At 42.2% G+C, this 12,004-nt stretch overlaps 1 protein-coding gene across 2 annotated transcripts; it reads right to left on the bottom strand.

Moving 5' to 3' along the window:
• Positions 1-7,739: 7,739 nt before the first annotated feature.
• On the bottom strand, positions 7,740-10,287 carry LOC148019130 (7-deoxyloganetin glucosyltransferase-like). 2 transcript variants are annotated; one of them, XM_087660653.1, is made up of 2 exons: positions 9,666-10,287; positions 7,740-8,915 (listed from the first exon to the last, which is right to left on the bottom strand). In XM_087660653.1, exons 1-2 carry the CDS (start codon positions 10,181-10,183, stop codon positions 7,955-7,957), a joined length of 1,479 nt encoding a protein of 492 aa, XP_087516779.1. In that variant the 5' UTR covers positions 10,184-10,287; the 3' UTR covers positions 7,740-7,954. The 2 variants fall into 2 exon arrangements, with proteins under 2 accessions (XP_087516779.1, XP_087516778.1); XM_087660652.1 differs by having other exon boundaries at positions 8,716-8,901; positions 9,653-10,287.
• Positions 10,288-12,004: the final 1,717 nt, after the last annotated feature.

The following is a 12,004-nucleotide window of genomic DNA, read 5'->3' as shown; positions in this document are numbered from 1 at the left end:
GTCCGCGCAACCACGCTGCACTATATATTTTGTAATGTACGTTGAAACACTCAAATTAGATGTCGCATATAAAATTTAGATATGACATATTCTAAACCCCTCATCACCTTTGGACTACATCCCCTCGAGAACTCCCACTCCTCCATTGAGACCTCTGTCCCTTCGCTAGATGCTGCAGTCAAGGCTCCATGCAACCATCGTGTTGACATAAACCGCGGCATCTCCTGCATGCCTTCGGGATATCGAATCGGTCGATGACGCGTACTGCATCGGAATTCAACTCGTGCTTCCTCTCGATCTTGCCTTGCAATCTGGTACTTGGCGAGCCACGTCTCCATGGAGGCATGGTGCAACATATAAAAGCGATTCACATTCTCTTCCATTGAGGCATCCATTCTTTTTTCTACCCCATTTCCAACCACCACATCTCCAGTTAGTCTATCATCGTCCTTCAGCGTCCATAGCATTTCATTGTCTGGTTCCACCGTTGGTAGCCATTGTGAGATATGCACTAACGCCTCTAACACCAACCAACCTTCCGCCATGCTACCTTCTGGCCGAGCTCGTTGTCGCACAAAGCCTTTCAAGGTTTTCATGAAGCACTCCAGGAAGAACATCCATCGCGTATGGACAGGTCCAACAATCTCCACTTCGTTCACAAGATGCATAAGAAGGTGGACTTGTATCGTGAGCATGCTAGTGGGCAGATATTTCTCAAAGAGACAGACCGTCTCCACTGCTCCCGGCCTCGCGGATTCAATAGAGGACATCTTAATCTCTTTCTGTGAGATCTATTGCACCAAAGTCGACAACTTGTAAATGGCCCCGCGAATTTTTGGAGTAAGGCATCCTGCGATCGCGATTGGTAGGAAAAACTGCCACAAATGAGAAAGCATTATGAATAATGGCCACTTTTCAAATTGCAAAATGCCCACGCTAATTACAATCCATTCTGTTCACAAACCTGACATATCTTATGCCAATCATGGAATTTTAGCCCCGACAATTGGTCATTTTTAGAAAATGCGGCGTGAGAGAACACATCATACCTGTCGGAGTGCAGATAGACTTGATTACTTGCTTCACAATGCGCTCTTCTTTGGTGGAAAAAACCCAAGGAGCGCGAGGAAGCTGCACTCCCCCTTCAGCACTTGACTGCGGCCAAAGCGCCTCCATCTTACCTACCTCCTTCAAATCCATTCATGACCCTATAGTGTCTCTCCTTCCTATGATGTGGTCCCGTAGCAAGCTGCCCACATTCTTGAAAATATGCATGGGATCCAACAAGTGGTTGACCTGTAAGTGGGTCCAATATGGCAACTCGTAGAAAACTGAGAATCGTCGCATTCCATTTGGATGTGATTCCGGGTTTACCATTTTCAGCTCGTACCAGCTTGCGGCGTTCATACGTATTGGAGGTCGTCCAAGAAAACCTTCCCTGAGTTCATGATCCTCTGGCAAGAAAGCGGCGCGTCCTTGATATACCATCTTCTTCATGGTTCATGACCTTTGGGAGTCTAACTGTGGCCCACACAATGGATATGCATGATAACCTGAGGTAACCAGACTTGTAAGGCAAGCCACGACCTAGTGAATACTTGATTGAATGAGATAAAATATAGATATTACCAGCGAGAACGGAGGTCTGCTCACCTGAGCACTCTCCCAATCCCTGAAAGTCATGCATCGTCCACATGAGAATGGCTTGAATGTTGGCTAACCACCGACCATCGTGCCTGCTCATATCTTGCATAGTAACCCCCTCCTCCCACAAAATCTTAAGCTCATCGACTAATGGACGAAGATACACGTCCATATTTTTTACTTTGTAGCGGCCCGAGACGAGTAAGCTAAGGATGAGATGTCCTTTCTTCATAGAAAGCCATGGAGGGATGTTGTAGTTGACAAGCACTATAGGCCACACACTATAAGAAGTCAAGCGCAGACCAAATGGGTTCACACCATCCATGGCAAGACTGAGCCAAAGATTCCTTGGCTCTCGTGCAAAGCCTGGGAAGGTAGAGTCAATGTGGCTCCATGCGCGCGAATCCGCTGATATTCGTTGTACTCCATCCGTGGACCTATTCTGCACATGCCACGTTGTCAAGCTTTCCATGCCGGACGTGCGAAACATGTGGTTTATGCGGGGGATGAGCGGAAAGTGTCTGAGAACTTTTTGAGGGATGATTTGCCCTTGCAAGTCTTGTCGATACCTCTGAGCACCACACTTTGGACATGTCTCCATAGTCTCGTATTCATCTCGAAATAGTACGTAGTCATTGATACATGCATGGATGTTATTGTAGTCCATGCCAAGCTTCCGTAAAACATGTCGTGCATCATCACGAGACTCAGGCATGGTATTTGTAGGTGGTAATATATGATATTTCAATAACTTGAAAAAAATCATAAAACACCTTGAAAAAGCATAAATGTTTGCAATAATACTGTAAAAAATAATAATCAATGAAGCCTATGTGCAAGGTACCTGAATAACTCGGTCACACTCGTATCGCTCTAATCGTATTTTGCTTGCACACTTAAGAGTGCAAGCAATGTCTTCAACCGAGATACTTGGCACCCATCATATAATGGTATGGATACTTCCTCTCTAAGCGGGTCAGATGTCTCAACATCCATGGGAATCAATGCATTGATCATTGCCTCCATCTCAGGCTCCAAGATTGTAGGTAGGTCGGGAAGGTTGTCTGTCTCCTCTGGCATTGACAGTATAGATGGGCCTTGTGAGTGGTGGATTGGCTCCTGTAATCCATCCATCGCACGTCCACGAACTCTTCTAATTGGCCGCAAAGGGTGCACTCCCCCTTGCGTCGAGACATCACCCCCCTGGATAGAAAATTTGTAAACAAGACCCAATCTTATTGTGTATGGTTTTCAATTAGCTTGCGAGTACAATGCATGATTAATATTAACTTCAAATTACCGTTTGCTGAAAATTCGCAATCGTCTGATCAATGATCTCAGATTGAAACTCGCCAAATCGTCATACGTGTTCTATAGACAATCGGCGTTTTCGTCTAATTGCCAACTTGCATTGAGAGTAAGGACATGGGACACGCTGATTAAGATACGTCTCGCAATCTTGAACAATAAAACCTTCTTCTTTTTCCATCTTATCTACATTACAGTAAACGAGGCTTAAATGGATAGCTTTATGGAGATGTACGTCAAGTTGCAAGTTGACCATAAATCTTGCATTGTACATAGTAGTTGGGAGATTTATTGATGTTGTATCTCGGCCTTGTATCATGCTCAAGGATTTGTTTGTCCCGGTAGATAATTATTCATTATTGTAAAAAACTGCACTAGAGGGCTTTGAGTATAAGTAATCCATTTATGAGCATCATTGAGGATCTCTTAGTCTAATAATAAATCAGTCTCAAGAAAAAGCATCTTAGAAATGTGGTTTTTTTATCCTAAGATCGCGTATTAAAATTAATGCCATCTATGAAATTTATAAACTATAGTAATAAAATTTATTTCAATCAATTCTACTCATAGTCATAAGACCTGAGAGAAAATATCCTATACTCAATTTAAGGGATTCTTCTTCTATAACAATACTTTTGGGTTCATTTTGATGAAGTACCGTAATGACCATTAGCTAGGGTATCATTTTCTTTTAGTCCTTCTGTTGACTAGTTGGCATGATTTCTAATTTGTTATGCCTATAAAGTTAATACAAAAACAATGAATTATGCATATCACAATTAGATCCCCTACTTGGACATTATGAAGGACATGACCAATTTTAAGCCATCTTAAAGAGTCACCAATGTACGTGGCCCATGGCAAAGCACATTGCATAACATTATCGATAAGTCTATTATCGTGCATCTTAAATCTCCTAATTAGACTTTATAAACGGTATGATTAATTTTTAGCCCCCTTAAGGAGTCGATGTAATGGTACCCATAAAAAAAGTAAAGTGGATACCATTACCATAATCATGGATATGCTATCATTCCAATATATGTTATCTTTCTCTTTCTCTCCCTCTCCCTCCCTCTCTTTCTCTTTCTCTCATATTTCCTCTCCCTCTCACAATATATCTTAACACTTTCCAAAAGCAAAAGGGAGAGGGAGAGAGAGAATGCACTCTCCCTCCCTCTCCCTCTCCCTCTCGCTCTCTTTCTCTTTCTCTCCCTCTCTCATTTCCTTCCCCTCCCTCTCCCTCTCTCTCCCTCTCCCTCTCTTTCTCTCTCATTTCCTCTCCTAAACAAGCAAAAAAGAAAGTGATTCAAACATTAAACAAGCAAAAGGGAGAGGGAGAGAGAGAATGCACTCTCCCTCCCTCTCCCTCTCTTTCTCTTTCTCTCCCTCTCTCATTTCCTTCCCCTCCCTCTCCCTCTCCCTCTCCCTCTCTTTCTCTCTTTCTCTCTCATTTCCTAAACAAGCAAAAAATAAAGTGATTTAAATATTAAACAAGCAAAAGGGAGAGGGAGAGAGAGAATGCACTCTCCCTCCCTCTCCCTCTCCCTCTCTTTCTCTTTCTCTCCCTCTCTCATTTCCTTCCCCTCCCTCTCCCTCTCCCTCTCCCTCTCTTTCTCTCCCTCTCTTTCTCTCTTTCTCTCTCATTTCCTCTCCTAAACAAGCAAAAAATAAAGTGATTTAAACATTAAACAAGCAAAAGGGAGAGGGAGAGAGAGAATGCACTCTCCCTCCCTCTCCCTCTCTCTCTCCCTCTCTTTCTCTTTCTCTTTCTCTCCCTCTCTCATTTCCTCCCCCTCCCTCTCCCTCTCCCTCTCTTTCTCTTTCTCTCCCTCTCTCTCCCTCTCCCTGTCCCTCTCCCTCTCTCTCTCATTTCCTCTCCTAAACAAGCAAAAGAGAAAGTGATTTAAACCTTAAACAAGCAAAAGAAAGAGAGAGGGAGACTCACCGATGAGATATGGCGAGCATGGGGCGGCTCCTCTTTGCGATGAAGGCTCCTCCTCTCCTTTGCGAACAACGGCGGCGGCGGCGGCGGCAAGTCTTCTTCCTCTCCTTCTCTCACGACGGTCGCTCTCTCCCTCGCTCTCGCTCTCAAAACTCACAAGCCGCAAACGCGAAATGAAAACCGCGCTCGATTTCGGTCACTTTTTTCCCCTGTGGAGCGTCACTATTCGCGTCGCAAATGTGATGCAAATAGCGACGCCAATAGCGACGCCGCTATCCGCCGTCGCTAATCGACGTCGCTACTAGCTCAAATCCTTGTAGTGTAAGTCCTCCAACAATCCACTAGTGCTTTTGAATATACAACCATCAGCTAAGACTGTGTAAAAAACATATAATAATTTTTTGCTACTCAAGTGCCCAGTAAATAAATATCTCTTGCACACCATAAGAGCTCTTTGGCATAATATCTTCCTTCAATAATTTATACCAAGCATTAAATCACATTGGTCCCTGCGCATGAGTACTCAGTATTACACAGAAGCCTATGTATGATAAGTTACAATCATGTGGCAATTAAACAATGTTGAAAATCCATTAAAAAAATTAATTCAACATCTTTTTTTCTTGTAATTTTAATAACAATCCATTCTCTTTCCTCTACTCTCTCCTTCTCTTCATCTTTTCTCTCACTAAATATTTACATGTATATGAGCATATCTGCATATATATACATATATGTGTATATATGCATGCACTGTGTGCACATGTACATATGTATGTGTGAATATATTATTCATGTCTTTTTATAGTCTATGTACATTTTTGTGTGATTTTAGAGTATGTATACATTACATAAATATGTTCAACAACTAAATTTATTATCCCATCCCATATTTTTTTATGAAAGAAGAAATTCAAGTATTTTTTAATAATATATGTGTATTTGTGGATGTTTTTAGAGTATGTACACATTGCTTGTGCATGTTCAACCATTAGAACATCATATCGTTTCATATGTCTAATTGAGAGAGAGAGAGAGAGAGAGAGTATGTGTGTGTAAGTGCGCTCAAATGGGTGGGGGAGATGATACAAAATAAATATAACCCCCACTTACCCTTCAAGAAAAAGCCATTTTGTTTCATCAGTACCAGACTCGTTCTCTTGGTGCCACATAGGTTAGAGAGCCTTTTGTTTGGTTCTTTGGGATCCCCAAATCCTCTCAATAATTTTTAAAATATATTTGGACATGAAAAGATGATTCTCCATGTGGCAAGAGGGGTCACATAAAAAAAAATATTGCAAGAACACATGGAGAATGCTTGCCTTCTGTGCATCCACATAACATCAAATGACCTTGTAGCTATTGCATTTGGATGGCCATGTTAAATGACCTTTTACTCTGACACATCTACCCTATGATTTTTCACCACTAGTGTACATAAGCATATTGATAAGGTGGCTAGCTATCTATACAAGCTCACATGTCCAAATCTTTGAATACCCATCTCCTTTCATGACCCTATAATCTGGCCATGGGTCACAACAAAATGGAAAGGGCCCATACTAAATTAGGGAAGCTATCCTAAGATTTATCCCACCCCAAGAATACCATGAACCATGATAGAGAAATTAGAATTGTTGCACCAAATTGCAAAGCCTATATATTTATCCCCATGCCATTCCCAATAGACATGACCCATCTTGAGATTTATCCTAACCTAGGAGCATACCACAACTAGGCATCATGGAGGAGGCACAAATTGAACCAAATTAGAGCCTTGATAGATCCATACCATTTCCTCAACATGGTAAGATGAGGAGTTGAGGAATGTCACTTGTGTGCTTCCCCTACCAAGAGGAGATGAGCATACACACGAGGAAGATCATCAACATGGGATGCACAAGGGGCTCATAAGGAAGCAAGCTACAAGATAGTATAGATAGGAGGAGGGAATGACCACATGGTATGAGAATCTCATTATGGACCATCTTCATTGATGATGAGAGCTCTCTCCTTGTGTAGGTCTTGAAGCTATATTTAAAGCACTCTAATGGGAAGTAGCAGTAGGTATTGAACATAGTAGAATGCTTGGTTGGAACCAACAGAAGTCAAATATGATAAATTGATGGCTCAAATACAAGCCTTGATTAATGATGTAGTGGGTATAGGGAACTAATATTGCTTGCTTCAATGCCTATGGATGGGTGGTTAAATCCATGTTCTACAATTGACCCTTTTGATCTTTCATATGCCATGTATTTCAACAGGTGAATCTAACTTCCATTGTTCACAACGCAAGCTCAAATTTGTTTTGCCAATGCCCTTCAATTGTACCTTGTCATTACACTTAGCTCTATAGTCTCACATCTCAAAATATTATGTATATGATGAAATAGATGTACAAATTGTTAGCTATTTCACATCTGGCCTCATTACCCTATTTTTAAAACTTTAATTGAATCGAATTCATTTGTTATTGTATGCTATTAAAGATTATACATGTGCATAAATTTTTTGGCCAACATTGATGCTCAAGCTTATGTAGACTTGATTACATAATTAGAGAGTCAATGTGTATGTGCACGCGTCCACACAACTACACCAAAGTATGCTATAGCAGATTGTTCGGTTGTGTACATAAATTATGTGGGTTAAGAAGGATCATATTGCAATCTAATTTGTGTGTGTGTGTGGGTGTGTGTGTGTGTGTGTGTGTGACAAAAAAAGATAAACTAACGACAATATAAACATTCACATGTGTGAGTATATGTTGACTCAAATCACTAAGTATTGGGGTGTGGGTGTGTGCGAGTGCTCATACACATGCACACATAGTAGAACGTGTCAATGTGACAAAAATGGCAATTGCATAAGGTTTACATATATACTTGGAAATATTATCATGATTGTATAAGAACTTGCAATATGCTTAGTCTTTCACAATAAAGACAATAGATGAATGTCTTGCATGAGGGCAGGAGTCACATCTCAACGATTTGAAAATCGCAAGTCTCAGTTGGAGTGCATTGAATGCAAATATTTCTTATGCTTGAATCGTTAAACATGACATCGCTCCTTCATGTCTTCATAAAACTTATACAAATTATTCTTAGAATGGCCCCCATCTTGGGAAGTTACTATGGCAATTTGCATAATCTCTTTGGCCTTTTTCCTTGCTTTATCGCCATTATCCTCCTTCATTAGTATAAGTACACCCTTTTCCACATGATTTCTATCTAAGCCTCCTTCTAAGGTCCTCTCTAGCTCGAATCCCACCTTCCAAACTTGTGCAATGTAGTGTGCATTCGATCTTTGGTCAGCTCCTTTTGGGCACCCAAGTATTGGGACACCTGCACAAAGACTCTCTAAGGTAGAATTCCACCCACAATGTGAGAGGAATCCGCCAATAGAGGGATGGGCAAGGACAGCCTCTTGGGGCGCCCAACCGGTGACAAGCCCTCTGTCCTTGGTTCTAGAAAAAAATCCTTGGGGCAACAATTGCGACAACTCACCTTCGTACGACTTGGGTCGAATCGCCCAAAGGAATGGTTGGTGACTCGACTCTAAGCCGGAGGCAAGCTCGAAGAGGTCATTCGATGAGAGAGTGGCATAGCTACCGAAGGCGATGTAAATGACTGATGAGGGGGCTTGTGTGTGCAGCCATTTGATACTCTCCTCCTCCTCCTCCTCTTGTTCTTCTCCATCTCTAATTTGCTTAGATGTCTCTGTGGGGAGGGATAGCAAAGGGCCTATGGCATAGGCCGAGATTCCTGCCTTCCTGTGGGATTCCAGAGCCACGGGCTCCAGCTCTGCCAAGGTGTGGATGAGAATCCTCTCGGCTCGTCTCGATTGGCGGCCTATTTCCAGGAAGAACTGCACAAATGGGTTAGTAAGCTCTGCGAATCTCATTTCCTGCGGAAAATGCTCCAGCGGAAATGGAGGCAGGCCTGGTATGAAGTCGATCATCACTGGGTTCTGGCTTTTCCAACGCACAGGTTCGGTTCCTGATTGTAAAATCGACGAAAAAATGGATATATCAGAAAACAACCCAAAAACGACAAGTTTTTTAATGCGCAAAAGTATTTATATTAAATAAAGGTATATATTACAACTCCTTTACGAGAGCCTCCTTCACGGAAGTAACAGCAAAAAGAAGGGTCTCAAGGGCTTGGAGGATGACATTGTTCTGCTCTCAATAGCACCATAACATACCAGACATTTACATATACCACCCTTATACATATAATAGACATTTACACAAGAAGTTGGAGACACATTTGCCAACATAATTCGCAGAAGCTCCCTATATTCGACACTTTGAGAACATTGTAGAGATGTTGAACATTACGAAAGGGGAGGGGGGGGGGAAGTTCCTTTTTCGAACATGGGAATATTCGTGGAAATCTGCCAAGAAAATGTGTGAAGAGCAATTGAAAAACATTCCTATCAGAATGTGCATATAAAGATTCTAAAAGGAATTTCTCTAATCATTGAATCTTCGTTTAACACTTTCCCAGATGACTAGGTGAAGATGGCCTCCTCACTTTCTGTAATAATTGAGTGTGAGAAGTGCAGAGGGCGAGTCAGCAACTAAGCAAACAGGAGGTCGCAATTATCAGCTGAAATAATTAGCTTGGAAGAGCTTAATGTGTGTGTGTGTGTAACAATTAGCTTGGAAGAGCGTAATGTGCGCGCAGCTCCTCGTGCAAGAGAATATAAGATGGACGCGACGAGAGAGTGTACTGTGTTCCTTACTCTTTTCAGCAGGCCCTTCTCGTACAAGAGAGCGATGTTGGCATTGAGGATGTAGGCAAGGGCGTTTGAGGGCCAATAGTCGACTCGCGGGAGGGAGAGGCGATCGGCGACGTGTTGGGTCCAGAAGGCGAAAGAATCGGAGACGAGGCAGGTGACCGGACTGCCCTGCTCTGAGAGGCTCGAGATGAGGCTGGCGAGGTTGTCTCGCATGGCGTCCGTGGCGGCCAACGACGGCGGCACGCGGCCACTTACCTTCTCCTCCTCCTCGACCACCTTATCAATGCCGTCCTCCAGGACATGGACGCGGATATTATTATTGACGTTGTTGTTTGATGATATTCCATCTGCCTGCAGGAGTTCGCCGGTCAGGCGCCCCTGCTCCTTCAGCTCGCCATAGGTGGCGGAGAACAAGACGAAGGAGATGGAGAAGCCTATCCTCGAGAGGGCACTCGCTAGCCTCATACAGGGATTGATGTGGCCTTGCCCTGGCGCGGGGACTACCAGCGCATGAGGCTGCCTCGTCGTCGCCATGAGATTGCAAGCGGGTGGGGTTGGAGAGAGAGAGAGAGTGTGTGTGTGTGTGTCTCCGAGCGAGCGAGCAAGTTGAGTGTGTGAGCTTGTTAATTGGAGCCGAACCTGCAATCCTGCAAGTTTATAAGGACTTATTTTTTCCGTAATTTCCACATTTAAAAAAAAAGATACGTTCCTTTAAGTCGTTTGTCTACTTACGTCAGCTCCTGCGTCACCCAAATGATTTTGCAGCCTCGGCTGATAAAGTGCTGCCCAAGGCCCCAGCCCCAGCCCCTGAAGTGCCGTGCCCTTGACGCTGCGAGTTGGAAAGGAATGTTTAAAAATATAACTATGATTGGTTGGACAAAGAGAGTCTTGTCAACTTTTCCATGTATAAATGATATATTGCAAAGCTTAATGCCTTCAAGACTAAGCATACTCCATGATGGCTACGTTGTCCCCGTTGTATCAAGGATTGGAAGAGCTTTCAATTATTTTTTACCACACACTTGCAAAGGATGAATCTAGCTCCATGTGTAGCATGTTACATTTTCTGAAATGAGGAGGTATGCATGTGTTGCTCCTCCCTCAAACATTTTCTTATGCTTGATCAAGATGGTAAAGTGGAGGAAAACTCTAAAAGAGGTAAAGAATGTGTAAACTTTATTATTCACCTTGTATCAAGGGAGATTGAATATGATTCTATTAGTTTTATATGGCGATCTATGGGTTGAGTCAACTTCGACTAGCACTTAATGCACCTTCAGAATCAATGAAGGTACAAGTTGTGCAAGCAAGTAGTATCCAAGTAGTATTAGTTTAGTTTATGGAGGTTTAATTACTACTAAGCTATGAACCTCTCAAATGGGCACGCCAAGTACTTGTTGAGAGGCTTATGACATTGCACAATTGAAGAAATAACATATATATTGAATTCTTAACTTGTATTTGTATGATTGAAACCTATATGATCGAAGCCTACTTGTACCCATATGATTAGAGCTATGCACTTATGTTATAACATGCTAAACTTTACATTAAAAATGTTATATTCGCTTGAATAGGTTTAGACTATAAATGTTTAGTTGTTATTAATTGATGCCAGGAGGCATATTCCACGGTGGATTCCGTGAGGTTTTACGGTGGATTCCGTAAACTTAGATGACCGGGGCTCATACGCAAAGAGGATTCTTTGTGCGAGAAGTTGATGGGGACGCCTGTCCTTTTCGGGCGTTTCATTAATTTAGTGTGTACATGGGTGATTCCATAGCGGGTGATTCCGCAAAATGCATATTAAATTAATAAACGTTTATGAGTTTAGAGTGTGCACTCGTAATAAATTAAGGTTAGGATTTATTTCTAACCAGTTGATTTATTTATGTAGCTGAAGACTGCTAGGTATTCACTTTTGTACTGGTGCGCAGATCGGACGCAGATAGCTCACGTGGTGAATCCCGGAAGGTCCCCCAAGAACAAAGTACTCTACTTTTTAGCACAAAAACCCATGTAAAAGCAAGCACGACATGAGACAAGAGACAAATTGGGTTGAATCTCCCCCATGCCTTGTGTGAGCGCTTCACAAAGCATGTATTTAATGTATATTTCCAATCTTTTTGCTCAAAAATAGCCCAATTACAAAAATATGACAAGCTTTTAGCTTTTGAGTTTGCTTTCTACCAAAAATAGGAAAATAAAGCTAATGGACGGTGCCCAAAGAGTCTGGCACGCCCAATCTCAATGTCCAAATAAAAATAACATATCCAGGCGCATAAACGCATACAAAATAATAATAAATAATCGATGTCTCTATAGACATAACAAAATATAGGCGTGGCGCCTATC

This window comes from Lygodium microphyllum, chromosome 20, assembly GCF_053477565.2.
Source record: "Lygodium microphyllum isolate KBCC chromosome 20, Lygodium_microphyllum_v1.1.10, whole genome shotgun sequence".
Classification (NCBI taxonomy): domain Eukaryota; kingdom Viridiplantae; phylum Streptophyta; class Polypodiopsida; order Schizaeales; family Lygodiaceae; genus Lygodium; species Lygodium microphyllum.
This window is presented reverse-complemented; position numbering and strand designations above follow the sequence as displayed.

What these genes read in the sequence shown, in the direction of transcription:
- LOC148019130 (XM_087660653.1), bottom strand. Translation starts at nt 10,183, where the DNA reads ATGGCGACGACGAGGCAGCCTCATGCGCTGGTAGTCCCCGCGCCAGGG. An exon ending in GCTCTCTTGTACGAGAAGGG is followed by an intron (nt 8,916 to 9,665) that starts CCTGCTGAAAAG and finishes CATTTTTTCGTC; the next exon opens with GATTTTACAATCAGGAACCG.